The 17,769-nt window shown below is 46.4% G+C and overlaps 1 protein-coding gene across 3 annotated transcripts in view; it reads left to right on the top strand.

Annotated features, from left to right (window-relative positions):
- Positions 1–17,769, top strand: part of CSPP1 (centrosome and spindle pole associated protein 1) — a 370,862-nt gene that overhangs the window by 230,046 nt on the left and 123,047 nt on the right. For all 3 annotated transcript variants that reach the window (XM_030215269.1, XM_030215277.1, XM_030215287.1), the window contains one exon: positions 12,221–12,299. In XM_030215269.1, coding sequence (XP_030071129.1) covers positions 12,221–12,299 — 79 coding nt within the window. The remainder of the gene's footprint in view (positions 1–12,220; positions 12,300–17,769) is intronic.

Below are 17,769 nucleotides of genomic sequence, written 5' to 3' on the forward strand. Positions count from 1 at the left end.
AACCATCATTTGTGGATGAGTTGAGGAACGAGAGAATTCTCAAGTACAGGCTGCCATGATGAATGAATTGTGGAGTCCCATATGGTAGCCTGTGATGAAGAAAAGTGGGAACTAAAATAAGTAGGAAAATTAGAGCTTAGGGTGTTAAGGTAGAGGGATCAACATGTGAAAGCGGATTGTGGGGCGGACACGAGTGAAAGAACAGGAGAAACAGATGGAGGGAGGCAAGAAGAACAAGGTTAAATGAAATTTGAAAATAATCCGACAGGGAGGAAAAGTTAGAGAGGCTTAGGGATTCCAAGATAGAAGTAAGAACCAAATCAAGCATTTTACCCACTACATGAGTTGGAAAAGGAATGTTGAGTCAAGGCAAGCTCAAAAAGGAGAGAAAATGCTTGTCCGTAGAATGGGTGGGGTTATTTACATAAAATTTTAGATCACCTAATACCAAAAGATCAGGAAACCTAATAAAAACTTCAGATAATGAACCCCAGAGGGCAGCATCAAAAAAGGAGGGCACATATAGAAAGAGTATATGAATAGAGGAGGAGAGTTTTCAAGAGAAGAGCTTCAGGATAGGGATGCAGACGTGACAGAAGTTCTGTGGGCAAGAACATCCTCTTGCATGCTTTAGTCATGACACTGATAGATTATTAGATACCAAATAGAGGAAAATAGAACTCCCTATCAGAATAAATCAACAATCGCAATAAATGGAGAAACAAAAAAGGGAGGTGTGTGTAATAATACCTTTCAAGTCCAAGACCTTATTTGAAAATTCAAATCATTTGTCATACCTCCACTTCCTAACCAAAAAATATATACTTTTATTATAAACAATATAAAAACTTCTTCCACAAAACATATCTTTCAAAAAGCCTATATAGATAGATATAGCCAAAGGTACAATAATCAAAAGTCCTGAAAAGGTACTTATCTCAGCAAACAATCCAGTGCTAAACCCACATATCCACCTGATGCTCAAGCGTTTAGGCGGTAAGCTTGCTTCCGGGGTTGTTATAAGCAAATATCATGTACCTGCAAAAATCATACCAAACCACCACAAATGCAGTCTAAATTGTTACAGGTGGTAAGACGCCAAACATAGGCGGTCGGTGGCCCAACTGTTTGGGGAGGCTAAAGGGGGCGGGGTTAGGGGTGGAGTCAGGGGTGGGGCTTATAGCCACAATTAACACAGAAAAAAATAAGTAAAAATAAAATAGTCACAATACCTTTTATTAAATTTAGATATTAAATATGTATCATATGTCAAAGAATAAAGTGGTTGCTCAAAGCATGTACTAACCACAATTGCTCAACTGCAAAACAGTATGCACAAATTTGTGCAAAAACACACTCGGAACCTTACTGTACCATAACACTAGGCAGACCCTAATACACCAATATACCACCCATATAGAAAATGCAGACCGTCAACAATATGAAACAAGGGATCATAATATCACAATTCTCATGTAGAGCCACAAAACACCCTTTTAGGGTGGATAGTGTTCACAATGAGCTCCTTTTATTAACAACTATATGTAGATCCTTCAAGAGGTAGTGTGTCATGATTTAGGCTCTAAAACCCTTTCCGATGTTTTGGTGCCACCTCAGTAATGCCAATACACAATCTCTCCACTGCAAAACACTATACACAAACTTGTGCAAAAACACACTCATAACCTTAGCAAACCATAACAGCACTAATTCCAAGGACAGAACGAGCTACAACCTTATGCGTGGAAAGGTAGCACTGTAATTACACCGGGCTCTAAAACACCAGTACACAACCTATTGAAACAACAAAAAAAAAAGGGCTGTAAATACTACACACTAGTAGAATACTGCACCTTGATTACACATGAAAAACACATGACACAACAGATATGAAGGCAAAACTGGAAAGTTACCTCAAGAAGTCAGACTCAACATGCAGCAATACTAGAAAAATGGAAACTTACATGCAAAATATCACAGATGCATATTTCCAAAAGCTGACATATTCCAGTTAATAAATTCTGAATAAAATACTTTTATCTACCTTTGTTGTCTGATCATTTAGTTTTTCTATTCTTTGGTCCCAGTGTCTTCTTTCCATTTGATATTTTTTCTCTCAACATGTCCACCATCCTCCTGTGTCCTTATGCGTCCTGTCTACCATCTTTTGCCCTGTCCCTATCCTTTCTCCAGTTTCAGCATCTGCCCTCAAAGTGTTCCAATCCAGCCCTTAAATTCAGCAATTTCCCCTCCACCCAAATCCAGCATGTCCCCCCTCCATCCATGTGCATGAACTTCCTCTGTCTTTCCTCCCCTCCATCCATGTCCAGCATTTCTCCTCTCTCCCTTCCACTCCATCCGTGTGCATCTCCTTCCTTTGTCTTTCCTTCCTTCCATCCTTGTCCAACATTTCTCCTCTCTTCCCTCCCCTCCATCCATCCATGTCTTTCTCTTCTACCCTTCCATCCAGTATCATCCCTCTTTCTCTCTCCATCCTTCCGTCTATTGTCTCCGTCTCCTTCCATCCATTGTCTCCCTCTATCTCCCCTTCCTTCTAAACAGTTCTCTCTCTCTCGACCCTTTTCCATTCAGCATGTCCTCTCTATCCCCATCCTTCCAGTGTCTTTCCTCTTTACCTCCCTACCCTTACGTCCAGTGTCTTCCCTCTTTCTGCCCCCTCCTTCCAGCATTTTCCCTCTTACTCCCTCCTTTCATTCAGCATTTCTCCATCTGACAGCTAGGGTCTCCCCCAGTTTCTCCCCAGCAGCTTCTCTCTCTCTCCCCCCCCCCCCCCCATCTTTCCACTAATCTGTCTCTCTCTCCTCTTCCATCCAGCATCTTCTCTCTGGCTCTCCCATGCTCTCTTCCATGTCCCCTCTTTCTCTCCCCATCTCTCTCTGGCTCTCCCCTGCTCTCTTCCATGTCCCCTTTTTCGCTCCCCATCTCTCTCTGGCTCTCCCATGCTCTCTTCCATGTCCCCTCTTTCTCTCCCCATTTCTCTCTCTGGCTCTCCCCTGCTCTCTTCCATGTCCCCTCTTTCTCTCCCCATCTCTCTCTGACTCTCTCCTGCTCTTTTGCATGTCCCTGGCTCTCCCGCTGCACTTTTCCACTTTCTCTCTCTCTCCTCTAGCGTCCTCATGCATCCCACCTTTCTCTTCCCTCCCCTTCTTGCTCCCAACACTCTCACTCCTTTCTCCACCCCCCTTTTCCTATTCCCTGCCATTGCTTTCCTTCCTCCCTCTTCCCCTTAGATGTGGCACCTCACATCCTCCTATCTCCACCCCCTTTCCCTTTGGTCTGGCAGCTGGCTGGCATGATGCATCGTCTCCCCCCCCCCCCCTCCCCCCCGGGACTAGTTCGGTATCGCTATCCCCCTCCGCTCCTGTCATGTGTTTGAACGTCGAGGATTCCTTCCGGTAGCAGCAGAATCGGCAATGACGTAAGCGCTGTTCTCCAAAGACAAGCAGGCCAATATTCTCACTGATGGGTGACGTCACGTCGGCCCGGAGGACTTTCCAGCAAAGTCCATGACAAAAACAAAAAATGTCTCCCGTCGCGCGGGTGGATGTAGTGCGCATGCGCGCGTCCACTTTCCCGCCCGTCGTGCGGGCACATTCCTCAGTTTTTTCTTCTCCGCGTCTGAGGTGACACGGAGCTCGACTGTATCGTCTTCGTGTTCCTATGCCCGGAGGTGAAGAATCGAAGGAAAGAAGTATCCTTTCTAGTTTTCTTAGAGTTTTTTCGTTTATTAAGTTTCCTTTCTTTTAGCTGCGATTTTATTTAAATCGCTCGGTCGGGTATTTTTTCCCGTTTTTTTCTTTTCTTTTTTTGTGTCATCTTTTTATAGACACAATCGCGTCTTTTGATTTGGCAGGGACTGTTTTTCCCGAGATGTCAACGAAGACGCCCAGTGGCTTCAAGCCTTGTGCCCGCTGTCATAGGGCCATCTCTGGCACTTATACACACTCGTGGTGTATCCAGTGCCTTGGGCCGGACCATCGCTCGGAGAGTTGTAAATTGTGTCTCGCCATGAAAAAGCGGACACTGCTCTCTCGAGATGCCCAGAGAGAAAAGATTTTTGGGCCCGGTGCTTCGGCGCCGTCGACGTCGTCTAAGTCGGCGCCCTCCAAATCGGCGCCGGGGAAGTCGGCGCCGTCCAGGATGATGTCTTCGAGGCCGGCGTCGTCGAGGTCGACGTCGAAGGAGGCGTCGGCACCGGGAGATAGGGGACAGGCTGCCACAAGACCGATGCACGCTGGGAGCAGTGATGCATCGAGTGGGTCTCCACCCGCCTCGGCGCCTTCTGCTTTGCAGGCCCCCCGGGACCGTCCTGCGTCGGACCCGGCCCCGAGGAGACGTGTGGATTCCACGTCCTCCTCTCCGGTGCCGAGGAGTCTCGACGACATGCGTCGGGCGAAGGCCAAGAAGCATCGTCGTCGGTCTCCTTCGAGACACGGTACCGGGAGCTCCGGGTCATCGATGCACTCGATACCCGAGAAGCGTCGGTGCCGAGAGGATCGCTCTCCCTCTGTTATTGAGGTTCCGACGCGTGGGGTCGCTGGCAGCCGAGTCCCCACTCCCCAACCTCAGCAGACTTTGCCTCCGATGTCTCAACCGACCCCGCAGCCTCTTCCGACACCAACTCTGGATGAGCGTATGCAGGCCATGTTCCCATTTTTTATGGACATGATGCAGCAGTGGCAGTCGGCATCGAGGTTGTCGGTACCGACGGCGTCGGCGGTGCCGGTGTCGATGTTTTCAGAGGCACCGGTGCCGACGGCGTCGAATGTGTCGACATTACCGATGCCGGGTGTTTCTGCATCAGGCCTTCAGCCTGTGGTGAGGTCTGTCTCACCGGTGCCGCCTCCGGCGTCTTTGACTTCCCGAGTTGACTCTCCCGAGGCATCGGAGCGGGAAGCTTCTCCGGAGCTTCAGGGACCTTCAACTTCTCGGCATCATCATGGAGGCCGTCATGCCTCTTCGTCAAGACGGGCTCAGATCCGGGCGGCTCTGTCTGAGCTTTTAGCCCCATCTGATGATACCTCATCTGAGGATGAGGAAGGAGTGTATGGGGAGTTCTCTGGCGAGGATTCTCAAGGCATTCCATCTGACTCCACTCCCTCGCCTCAAAGGCAGCTGTCTCCTCCCGAGAGCTTGTCTTTTTCATCTTTTGTTCGGGAGATGTCTGAGGCCATCCCCTTCCCAGTGGAAATTGTGGACGAGCCCAGAGCCAAAATGTTGGAGGTTCTGGACTATCCATCTCCACCTTCATCTTCTGCCACAGTTCCTTTTCATGAGACTCTTAAGGAACTTATGCTGAGGAACTGGGAGAAGCCTTTTTCTAGCCCAACCGTCCCCAAAAAAGTTGAGTCCCAATACCGGATCCACGGGGAACCCAGTCTCATGCAGACCCAATTGTCTCATGATTCAGCGGTGGTGGATTCCGCCCTCAGAAGAGCCAAGAGTTCCAGGAACTTCTCCTCGGCGCCCCTGGGGCGGGAGTTTGCAACTCTGGACTCTTTTGGGAGGAAGGCGTATCAGGCCGGTCTGTTCGCCACCAAGATCCAGTCATACCAACTCTTCACGAGTATTCATTTACGGAACTCTGTGAGGCAACTTGAGAGTTTGGTGGATTCACTCCCTGAGGAGAAAGCTGAACCCTTTCGTCAAGTGATCAGGCAGCAGAAGGCGTGTCGCAAGTTCCTGTCCAGGGGCATTTTTGATACTTGCGATGTGGTATCTCGCTTTTCTGCTCAAGGTATAGCGATGTGCAGGCTCTCATGGCTGCGTGCCTCTAACCTGGAGGAACGAACTCAGCGGAAGATAGCAGATATCCCATGCCGGGGGGATCACCTTTTTGGAGAGAAGGTAGAAGAGATGATTGATCATCTCTACCAGCGTGATAACGCTATGGATTCTCTCTCCCGCCGGGCGCCTTCTGCAACCACTTCCACTGCTAGGAAGTTTTTTAAGGGAAAGAGAAGTGCTCCCTACGCTTCTAGGAACCGCAGGTACGCTTCTTATTCCCGTCAGCCGGTTCAGGCTCGACCCCAGCCCGCTCGCTCTCGTCAGCAGCGGGCACCGAAGCAGGCCCCTACAGCTCCCCAGCAAAAACCAGGGACTGGTTTTTGACTGGCTCCAGCAGAGCATAGCCGAAGTCAAAGTGCCTGTACCGAACGATCTGCCGGTCGGAGGGAGGTTAAAATATTTTCACCAAAGGTGGCCTCTCTTAACCTCCGATCGGTGGGTTCTACAAATAGTCCGGTACGGGTACACCCTCAATTTGATTTCCAAACCTCCAAATTGCCCACCAGGAGCTCAGTTTTTCAGCTCCTACCACAGGCAGGTACTTGCAGAGGAACTCTCCGCCCTTCTCAGCGCCAAGGCGGTCGAGCCCGTGCCATCCGGGCAAGAAGGGCTGGGATTCTATTCCAGGTACTTCCTTGTGGAAAAGAAAACAGGGGGGATGCGTCCCATCCTAGACCTAAGGGCCCTGAACAAATATCTGGTCAAAGAAAAGTTCAGGATGCTTTCCCTGGGCACTCTTCTTCCCATGATTCAGGAAAACGATTGGCTATGCTCTCTGGACTTGAAGGACGCTTACACTCACATATCGATACTTCCAGCTCACAGGAAGTATCTTCGATTTTGGCTGGGATCACAGCACTTTCAGTACTGTGTTTTGCCTTTTGGCTTGGCGTCTGCACCCAGGGTTTTTACAAAGTGCCTGGCAGTTGTGGCAGCGTCGCTACGCAGACTGGGAGTGCATGTGTTCCCTTATCTGGACGATTGGCTGGTAAAGAACACCTCTCCGCAAGAAACTTTGCAGTCCATGCGGATGACTACTTGGGTGCTAGAGATGCTGGGCTTTGTCATCAATTATCCCAAGTCCCATCTCGTCCTAGTTCAGAAATTGGAATTCATAGGAGCTCTGTTGTGCACACAGACAGCTTGTGCTTATCTCCCAGGACCCAGAGCAGACAGACTTCTGTCTCTGGTTTCCAAAGTACGAGCATCTCAGCAGGTCACAGCTCGGCAGATGTTGAGATTGCTTGGCCATATGGCCTCCACAGTTCATGTGACACCCATGGCACGTCTACACATGAGATCGGCTCAATGGACCCTAGTTTCAGGCCACAGGGAATCTAGAGGATGTTGTCCGGTTGTCCACCAATTTTCGCAATTCCCTCAGTTGGTGGACCATTCGATCCAATCTGGTCTTGGGACGCCCATTCCAAATTCCTCAGCCTCAAAAAGTGCTGACGACGGATGCATCCCTCCTCGGGTGGGGAGCGCATGTAGATGGGCTTCACACTCAAGGAGCTTGGTCTCTTCAGGAGAGGCATCTCCAGATCAACCTCCTGGAATTACGAGCGATCTGGAACGCTCTGAAGGCCTTCAGAGATCGGCTAGCCAACAAAATTGTTCTCATTCAGACAGACAATCAAGTGGCAATGTATTACACCAACAAGCAAGGGGGTACCGGATCTCGTCCTCTGTGTCAGGAGGCCGTGCAGATGTGGCTTTGGGCCTATCAAAACGGAATGTTTCTCCAAGCCACTTATCTAGCCGGTGTAAACAACGGTCTGGCCGACAGGCTGAGCAGAGTTATGCGGCCTCACGAGTGGTCCTTGAACATGACTATTGCCAAAAAGATCTTTCGAGTTTGGGGAACTCCATCGATAGATCTTTTTGCTTCCCAGGACACTCACAAGGTTCCTCAATTCTGTTCCAGACTTCAGGCCCACGGCAGACTAGCGTCAGATGCCTTCCTCCTTTTTTGGGGGACAGGACTCCTATATGCGTATCCTCCCATCCCTTTAGTGGGGAAGACTCTCCTGAAACTCAAGCAGGACCGGGGAACCATGATTCTGATAGCGCCTTTTTGGCCCCGTCAGATATGGTTTCCCCTTCTCCTGGAGCTTTCTTCAGAAGAACCATGGAGATTGGACTGTTTTCCGACCCTCATTACTCAGAACGAGGGGGCTCTTCTACATCCCAACCTCCGGTCTCTAGCTCTCACGGCCTGGATGTTGCGAGCATAGAGGTTGCCTCCTTTGGTCTCTCTGAGGGTGTCTCCAAAGTCCTGTTTGCTTCCAGAAAAGATTCCACACATAAGTGTTACGCTTTTAAATGGAGGAGGTTTGCCGTCTGGTGTGACAGCAACGGTCTAGATCCTTTCTCTTGTCCTGCACAGACCTTGCTTGAGTACCTTCTGCATTTATCCGAGTCTGGTCTTAAAACCAACTCGGTCAAGGTTCATCTTAGCGTAATCAGTGCTTATCATTCTCATGTGGATGGCTTGCCTATCTCTGGACAGCCTTTAGTCACGCGTTTCATGAGGGGTTTGTTTTTGTCAAAGCCCCCTATCAAACCTCCTCCAGTGCCATGGGATCTCAATGTCGTTCTCACCCAGCTGATGACAACTCCTTTCGAGCCACTGGATTCCTGTCATCTGAAGTACTTGACCTTGAAGGTCATTTTCTTGGTGGCTGTTACTTCAGCTCGTAGGGTCAGTGAGCTCCAAGCCCTGGTAGTTCATGCACCATTCCTTGTCTTTCATCATGACAGAGTAGTCCTCCGCACGCACCCGAAGTTTTTACCGAAGGTGGTGTCGGAGTTCCATCTGAACCAGTCAATTGTCTTGCCAACATTTTTTCCCCCTCTTCACATGAGCCCGGGCGAAAGCAAGTTGCACACTTTGGACTGTAAAAGAGCACTGGCCTGTTACGTGGAGCGGACACGCCCCTTCAGACAGTCCGCCCATCTGTTTATTTCTTTTAATCCCAACAAGAGGGGAGTTGCTGTCGGAAAATGCACCATTTCTAATTGGCTAGCAGATTGCATTTCCTTCTCTTACGCCCAAGCTGGGCTGACTTTGGATGGCCATGTCACGGCTCATAATGTTAGAGCCATGGCGGCGTCACTGGCTCATCTAAGGTCAGCCACCATTGAAAAGATTTGCAAAGCTGCGACGTGGTCTTCAATCCACACATTCACATCACATTACTGCCTTCAGCAGCATAGCCGACGCGACAGTCGGTTTGGGCAGTCGGTGCTGCAGAGTCTGTTTGGGGTTTAGAATCCAACTCCACCCCCCTAGGCCCATGTTTGTTCTGTTCCAGGCTGCACTCTCAGTTGAATTTGGTTTCAGGTCAATTCTGTTTTTTGTCCTCGCCGTTGCGGGACCAAATTGACCTTCCTTTGTTATGTTGAGTGAGCCTGGGGGCTAGGGATACCCCATCAGTGAGAATATTGGCCTGCTTGTCTTTGGAGAAAGAGTAGTTACTCACCTGTAACAGGTGTTCTCCGAAGACAGCAGGCAATATATTCTCACAACCCTCCCACCTCCCCTTTGGAGTTGTATTCCTCTAATTCTGGTAATTAACTGAGGAATGTGCCCACGCGACGGGCGGGAAAGTGGACGCGCGTATGCGCACTACATCCACCCGCGCGACGGGAGACATTTTTTGTTTTTGTCATGGACTTTGCTGGAAAGTCCTCCGGGCCGACGTGACGTCACCCATCAGTGAGAATATATTGCCTGCTGTCTTCGGAGAACACCTGTTACAGGTGAGTAACTACTCTCTTTCAGCCTGCCCCAGAAGCCTTCTCTGGACAGCGTCCCTCCTACGCGGGAAACTGTACAGAGAGTGCTTCCGGGGCAGGCTGAAAGCAGCGCTTACATCATTGTCGATTCTGCTGCTACCGGAAGGAATCCTCGACGTTCAAAGACGACGTGACAGGACAGGAGCGGAGGGGGAGAGCGATATTGCAGTAGTCGGGGGGTGGCGGTAATGATCGCGCGGTCCACGGGAGGGAGGGAGGGAGATGTTCAAGGCAGCGGGAGGTGCACCCGGGGCGGTCCGGTCCACCCCGCCCTTGCTGTACTTCTGGCTAAGCCTCCCCAAGCCTCTTATACCGGGCGCCTATGACGCCAAAACCTTTTGGCTTAGAACCGGTAAAAAGATTTTTTGCGTCCTGTCACCTGTAACAGTTTAGAGTGCATTTGTGGCGCTGTTTAGTACACTTTTTGCCAGTGTATGATATTTGCTTATAACAACCCCGGAAGCAGGTTTACCACTGAAATGCTTCAGTATTAGTGAGCGTTTGGTGGATATATGGGGTTCAGCACTGGATTATTTGCTGAGATAAGTACCTTTCAGAACTTCTGATTATTTCACCTTTGGAGAAACATACATAGAGAGAGACTAGAGAGACATTTTGAAAGAGATGTTTTGTGGTTATAAGAAGTTTTATATTGTTTATAATGAATGTATATATTTTTTGGTTAGAAGGTGGAGGTATGACAAATGATTTGAATTTTCAATTAAGGTCTCAAATTTGAAACAGCTGTGTGCTGTAAGAGGTCCTAAAACTATATCAATTACCATTCTGATATTTCCTCCTTATCAAATATATTTTGACAAGTCTCTTTTAGGATATTTTATTGATTTTAAGATATTGTTGCACACACCTTCCTTTTTTGTTTCTTCCTTTATTGCAATTGCGGATAGATTATTGCTGTTGAGATGTCCACAATTTCAACTGAATTGACTGCAGTTGACTGAAAACACAGCAATTAGATTGTTCTGTGATGCTAAGTTTAGAGATCATGTGACACCATTGCTGAGAGAACATTAGTTGGCGGTAGCTGCCCGAATTAAGTGTAAAATCTTAGTTCTTTCTCATCAAGCAGTAATTTCACGTAGACCTCAGTATTTGAATTTGCTATTCATTCCTCATCAGCCTGTTGGACAGTTTCAGTCATCACAAGCAAACACTTTGGTTGTTCCTTCTTGCTCAAGACTCTGGCTTTGTTCCTCAAGTAAGATAGCTTTCAGCGTTGTTTCGTTTTGTCTCTGGAGCGCACTGCCATTGGATTTGAGGATGGAGGCCTCCATCTTGTGATTTAAAGAAACTTCAGGTTGATGAGTATCTCCCTTTATTTGTTTATTCCATTTTAAGTTTCTATTGTGATTTTCAAACATTACCAAAACCCCACAAATGTCCCCAAATTACAAGCAGTAAAGGTATTGAAACAGACAGCATAATCATAATCCCACCTCCCTCAGTGAAGGGTTCAACAATCAAAACGTCTAACATCAACCACCACAAGTTGAACATGCTCCATAGTCCATTAGGCTAGTATCTAACCCCCAGCAGATACCAAGTAAAGGAACAAATAAACCAAATGAAATAAACATCTCCAACAAGAGACATTTGTAAACAAGACCAAATCAGAGCAGTACAAACACAGGTAGTAATAAAAGGCATAATGGGAATACATTCATAAAAGAATGAGAGAGACTGTCCAGCTGCTTGTTCAGATTCACACTAGAGAAGAAAAGGTTGCCAGGCTTTCGCAAACTGATTTTCATGTCCCCTTTTCTTAATTGTTAAATAGCTAAGATAATAGACCTTTTTTCATTTGTTTCCTTCTGTGTTTTTGCTTATTGTATCTTGCATGGTCTGCTGGTTACTGATTGTTGTGCTATTAACATACCTTTCCTTCTGTGTCCTGTGTTGTCTGAGTTGGTTCATTGTTTTTGTTTTCTTCTTAGAACAGATATGTTTTTCTATTGTAAACCACCTTGATATATATTTTTGTGTGAAAGGTGGCATATCAAATGTTACGAAATAAGATAACTGAATCCACCCCCCCCCCCCCCCCCAACGTCTGCCATGCAATGTGAAAAGCAGTAAAGCCAGGAGGAAAACATTCACAAAGATAAGGCCGAGCAGTTGTGAGGGCCCATACTGGAGAGGAGATCATAGAATGCAGGTCTGTGTTAATAGAGATAAGAAGAACTCCTGCCATACTATCTTTGCTGATCATTATACTGAGTGGTAGTTGATCTGGCATTGCCTAGGTCTCTTTCACATATTCAAGTTTTCTGCAAAGAGTTAGATGCTGCTCCATTGCCACACAAGTCCAGATCATCTGACCAATAGCCATGATGTCATTAAGCTGCTTATGCTCTAATTACAAGCAAGTAGTTTAATTTTACTGTCATTGACTCCCTAGTTTATGCATTGTTGCTGTTTTCAGGTGAATATTATAGCTTTTTTCTGTAAGATCTCTTGTTTTCTAACATCTTCATACCATTTTAAATTCTATTAAATGTATTTTACTTCATGTTGTTAAGATGTTACATATGTTGCTGAATAATAAATGCATATTTTTACAAAGCATCATTGATCAAATTATTTTTTTTAGATAGCCCTGGGTCAATGGGTTTGCCCCCTCCAGCATTAGCCAGTATTCCCAATCAGCCAGTAATCCAAGCCCAGCCTGTGTAAGTATTATATATAGTTTTTGCATGGATTATTTATACTGTAGCTATTATAAATTTTTGTGATATTTTAATTATACTGCATGTTTGAACTAAGGCCATTGAAAACGTCTGCCCATTTTTCAAAGAGTGTTTTTTTTTCTTTTTCTTTTTTAGCTCATCATATCTGAATCAGTGGTAACTTCTGCCATGTGTAATGTTGCTGGATATTTATATGTTATACTGTCTAGTGCAATATTAACTACATCAAAAGTCCTTCACTGCTTGTGAGGAACAGTTGCCGTTCTGTTCATGGTCCCATGGCTCCTCTAGGTTCAGTTTTGTTTGTTATGACTTAACTTCCGTGGCCCTCAAGACGCTGATCTTTTTCTTCAAACTTTTATGCTTGTCTTCCTACCCCTCCTAGTCTGTTGATAGCTTTAACTAGTATTCCTGGCAATTTTGAAGTATTTTGTTGATCATCTGAATTGCTCTATAAGTTTTTGGCCATGCCAGTAGGCCTTCTGGCCAAATCTCTTCATCTCTTTGGACCATCTTTTGATTGAAGAATATTTCTCTGTTTTGTTTTTGCCTTAAGAATTTTTCTCACTACATCCCCAGATGCAGGCCAGCAGCTTCATGTTCTATCCCATGCAAATAATGCCTAATTACGGGTAATCACAAAGTTTGTTGCAAAATGAAAGTGCTTCCAACTATGACATCTGTGTGATGCTATCTAGATTGGTTTGGGCTTAGGGCGGCAGACTGAACTTTCCTTACCCATTGAGTGCCCAGTTTCTTGAAGCTGATATCAAAGGTCCCGCCTAAGGACCATAAAACCACAATAATTTCTGATTGCCAGGTCTCACTAAAGAGGCTTTGGGCCTCTTCTGCTTCTTGGTCCAATGATAGGCCCACATTTCAAGTGAAATCTTATTCCCCTAGCTCAAGTCAAGATCAGGATCCTGAGTGCTTGAGCAAAGCACCACAGGGAGTCTGTACCAAGTCTTTCGGCAAAGAGCAGGCAGGAGCTTCTTCACCATTAATTGTCCACATCTGAAAGTGAATTCTGCCTCTGAAGCTCAGAAAACACCATGCTAGTCTCCAGAGGTCCAACCCAGAGCTTTTGAGTTTGACCTCCAGTGAGGCATTGAGGATGTCTGGTTTTGTACTCTTTGAGGTGGAGTTGGATAGCAAAGCCATTGACATGCTCATTTGGCACACTTGGGAGCCCTTGTAAAGCTTAGCATGTGTTGTACCACGTGGCCCATAGATATAAAATAGGATTCACAGCACTTAGCACGCACTGATGTCTGTTGGCGTACGCTAAGCTTTAGTAAAAGGGCCTCTAGGTTTGTCAGGGTCTAGTGAATGGAAAAGACCATCCACTCTGAGTTGTAAGTTGAGTGAGAGCCCAGTGCACTTTGATGTGCTGACTTAAAATACCTGATGTCCTTAAGAAGCTGGCAGCTATATGTATCCACTCTATCTTCCTGGATGCAGGAGAGAGAGAGAATGTAGAAGACACCATGCATTGAAGTTCATTTTTCTAATAAGGCAGACGTGAGAAGGGTAATATTAGGACAAGGTACCTATGCAAAATTTTTGAAACATGCCTTTAGTACGTATGCTCTTAGAATAATCCTCAATAGCACACAGAGACACATGTAGAAAATTATACCTGCTCAAGGCACTGGAAACTTCCTGCAAGTACACATGTGCCTTGCTGTTCTGTTCCATCTACACCTACTAGTGATCTATGTAAAAAATACATGTGTATGTACCCATGAAATTTGTGTCCCATGTATGACCAGACAGATTGGGATAGACTGAAGTGGGTTTTAACGGCAACTCCAGTAGTTGGAATGTAAAGGCAGAACCAGGCGGACTCCTGTGGTTTGTGTCCAAGAAATGGCAAAGAGAGATCAGGATCAAGTATTTTATACCGCATTCATTGTTAGTTTAATCATGAATTGATGAGTATGACTGTTGGGCAGGCTGGATGGACCGTTCAGGTCTTAGTTCACTGTCATCTACTATGTTACTTGTAAAACGTGCTTTGAACACAAAATATTATAAAATTACTCCCAGCGTCTTGTCGAGACAACCAAAGAATTCAACAAACTCCAAATACATCATCAAAGTGTAGTAATCAAACTTGCCCTTAAGAGGGACCAAAAAGTTAAGAAAATGTATCTCATTTCCTCTTGGACAAAACTTTCAGATTCTGAACCCCTTTGGGAAGGAGCAGTACCAGATTATGCTCTAGTCTGACACATTTATTTTAATTTATTTCAGTTTTTTAATCCACCTTTCCAGAGAGTATTTTCTTACCACATCTACAGATAAATGCTTGCATGCAGTCTTGGTATAGACCCGTGAATGGGTTTTATTTTTTTACTTACTTTTTGCCAGTTCAAAACAAACTTTCTCTTGGGACTTAGTCAAAACTTAAAAATGATATTTATCCTCAAGGGAAACAAACTGAATTTCATTAGTGGATGGAAGCAAGTGAGGAGTGCCAAAAGCATCTAGTTAGTATGATCTGTAATTCTTTTGAAATGGCATCAACAGCTTCTACCAGCACTGTAGATGCCAACAGACTTTCATTCATAAATCGTATATACTGCCATTCCTTCTGGGGTACAATCAGTGAAAGAAATCATAACAGTAGCAGAAAAAAACAAAACAATCTACTCAATGGCCTTCTCAAAAAGCTACGTTTTACATAACTTTCAGAACACAATTTGATTGTCTGGTAAAATACCAAATCCAAAGGCAGCTCATAAATGTGCACTTCATGCCTTTGTGATGATATAGTGGTGTGCAAAAGTGAAATAAGAAACTCTTAATGCTGTTTTGAAACTTCAGTATGCAATTTTTCATATAACTGTAGACAGTGGTGTGCTGGTAAATTTTTAACAGGCTCTCTCCCCGGTCCACTTCGGCGCCCCCCCCCCCCCCCCCCCCCCGTCCACCACTGGGCCCCCCCCCCCCCCATCCACCTCTGCGCCTCCCCCTAAAATTGCAGAGCTGGCTATAGCCGGTGGGGGGGGGGGGGGGGGCAATGCATTACTCTCTCCAGGAAAAAAAAAAATTTAAAAGATCCCAGGTTCCAATCTAATTCATGTTTAATATGGGATAAAATGCAATAAATAAGTAAATAAATATAAACTTTTAACGTTCAGCACCTGATTCTCAAAGAGGACATATTCCAAACACTATAATGAAACTAAAATTATTTTTTTCTACCTTTGTTGTCTGGTGACTTTGTTTCTCTGATCATGCTGGCCCAGTATCTGATTCTGCTGCTATCTGTCCTCTTAACTCCAGCGCTGCGTATGCCTTGTAGCGCTATAGAAATGCTAAATAGTAGTAGTAGTAGTTTCCAGGGCTTCCTTTCCATTTATTTCTTTTCTTTCCTCCTTTCTTCATTTCTGGTCCTCCGCAGACTTGACTGTACAGTGGACCCAGCTTCTGCCTATTTTCTCCATCCATGTGCAGTTTCTCTCCTCACTTCCTTTTCCCTCATCTAATCTCCTTCCTCTATCTTCCCTCCATGTCCAGCATTTCTTCTCTCTCCCTTCCCTCCATCTATGTCCAGAATTTCTCTTGCCCTTCCTTCCATCCATGTCCTGAAACTCTCCTCTCTCCCCTGCCCCTCTCTACCCATCCATGCCCAGCATTTCTCTCCCCTGCCCCCCTCTACTCATCCATGCCCAGCAATTCTCTCCCCTGCCCCCCCTCTACCCATCCATGCCTAGCAATTCTCTCCCATGCCCCCTCTACCCATCCATGCCCAGTAATTCTCTCCCCTGCCCATCCATACCCAACAATTCTCTCCCCTGCCCCCCTGCCCATCCATGCCCAGCATTTCTCTCCCCTGCCCCCCTCTGCCCATCCATGCCAGCATTTCTCTCCCCTGCCCCCCAATTCTGTCCCCTGCCCCCCTCTACTCATCCATGCCCAGCATTTCTTTCCCCTGCCCCCCTCTGCCCTTCCATGCCCCCCAATTCTGTCCCCTGCCCCCCTCTACTCATCCATGCCCAGCATTTCTTTCCCCTGCCCCCCTCTGCCCTTCCATGCCCAGCATTTCTCTCCCCTGCCCCTACTCATCCATGCCCAGCAATTCTCTTCCCTTCCCTGCCCTCCCGCTCCCAAACACGTCCAACGATGTCCTTCGCCCCCATCCTCCCCTCTCGCTCCTATCCGTCAGTTTCTCTTACCGCCCTCAAAGCGCCGCTTATTTAAAGCGCTGCTGCCCGTCTTCAGCCTTCCCTGCTTGTTTCGGATGAGTTCTTCCCTCAGTCCCGCCTTCGCGGAAAAGGAAATGACGTCAGAATGACGTCAGAAGGCGGGACTGAGGGAAGAACTCATCCGAAACAAGCAGGGAAGGCTGAAGACGGGCAGCAGCGCTTTAAATAAGCGGCGCTTTGAGGGCGGTAAGAGAAACTGACGGATAGGAGCGAGAGGGGAGGGTGGGGGCGAAGGACATCGTTGGACGTGTTTGGGAGCGGGAGGGGAGGTAAGCATGGCCTGTGATGGCGCCCTCCTGTCATGCTTACCTCCCCTAATGGAGCCGGCTCGCCCCCAACAACAACCGGCTCGCAAGAGCTGTCAAAATTTAACAAGCGGCTCTTGCGAGCCGGAGCGAGCCGGCTCCAGCACACCACTGACTGTAGATGTTATGGTAGAACATACTACCCTAGATTTTTCAGTGTTTGTAGAAGTATGTGATTCTACCAGCAGAGAAGCCTATTTCAGGACAACAGTGCCCCATGCCATTGAGCAAATGCAGTTATTGACTGGAAGAAATCCAAGAAGATCACTACCCTCAATTGGCCAGCTCAGTTGCCAGATTTGAATCCAATCAAGAACATGTGGCATGAAATAGCACTGGAAATATTCAAGTGGCATTCTGCATCAGAGAGAGCTGTTAGGGGGCACTCATTGCAGACTGAAATTGAGTGGTCATCAGCAATGTTTCCGCTAAGAAGTGGCCTGGTGTGTGCAATTTTCTTTTTCATGTGAGCAACAGTTTTAGAAACCGACAATTTTTGAGCGCCAGTATTAGCAATGCATTTCTATATATAGCACAAAAAAACATTTTTGTGAGCAACCATGTAAAATCTGTGAGCGACATATGATGAATCGCTCATGCGCTCAGCTTAGAAGGGAACATTGTCACCAGATACCATCTTCTAAAGTTGGTCCATTCAATGCCTGGACAGTGCAGGGCTGTCTGCAAAAGTAAAGGCTGACCTGCCAAATTCTAACCATCACTAACACAAACCCAAATGGTCTTTTTCTTACCACATTAAACAAAATTATTTACCTTTATTTTAATTGTATAATGACATGGACACCACATCCAAATAGCAACTGAGCCATACCTTTATTTTAATTGTATAATGTCATGGATACCACATCCAAATAGCAACTGAGCCACTCTGAAATTGCAATGTATAGATCAGTACCTATGATTTATGCTGTT

Source organism: Microcaecilia unicolor, chromosome 1 (assembly GCF_901765095.1).
Source record: "Microcaecilia unicolor chromosome 1, aMicUni1.1, whole genome shotgun sequence".
Lineage (NCBI taxonomy): Eukaryota > Metazoa > Chordata > Amphibia > Gymnophiona > Siphonopidae > Microcaecilia > Microcaecilia unicolor.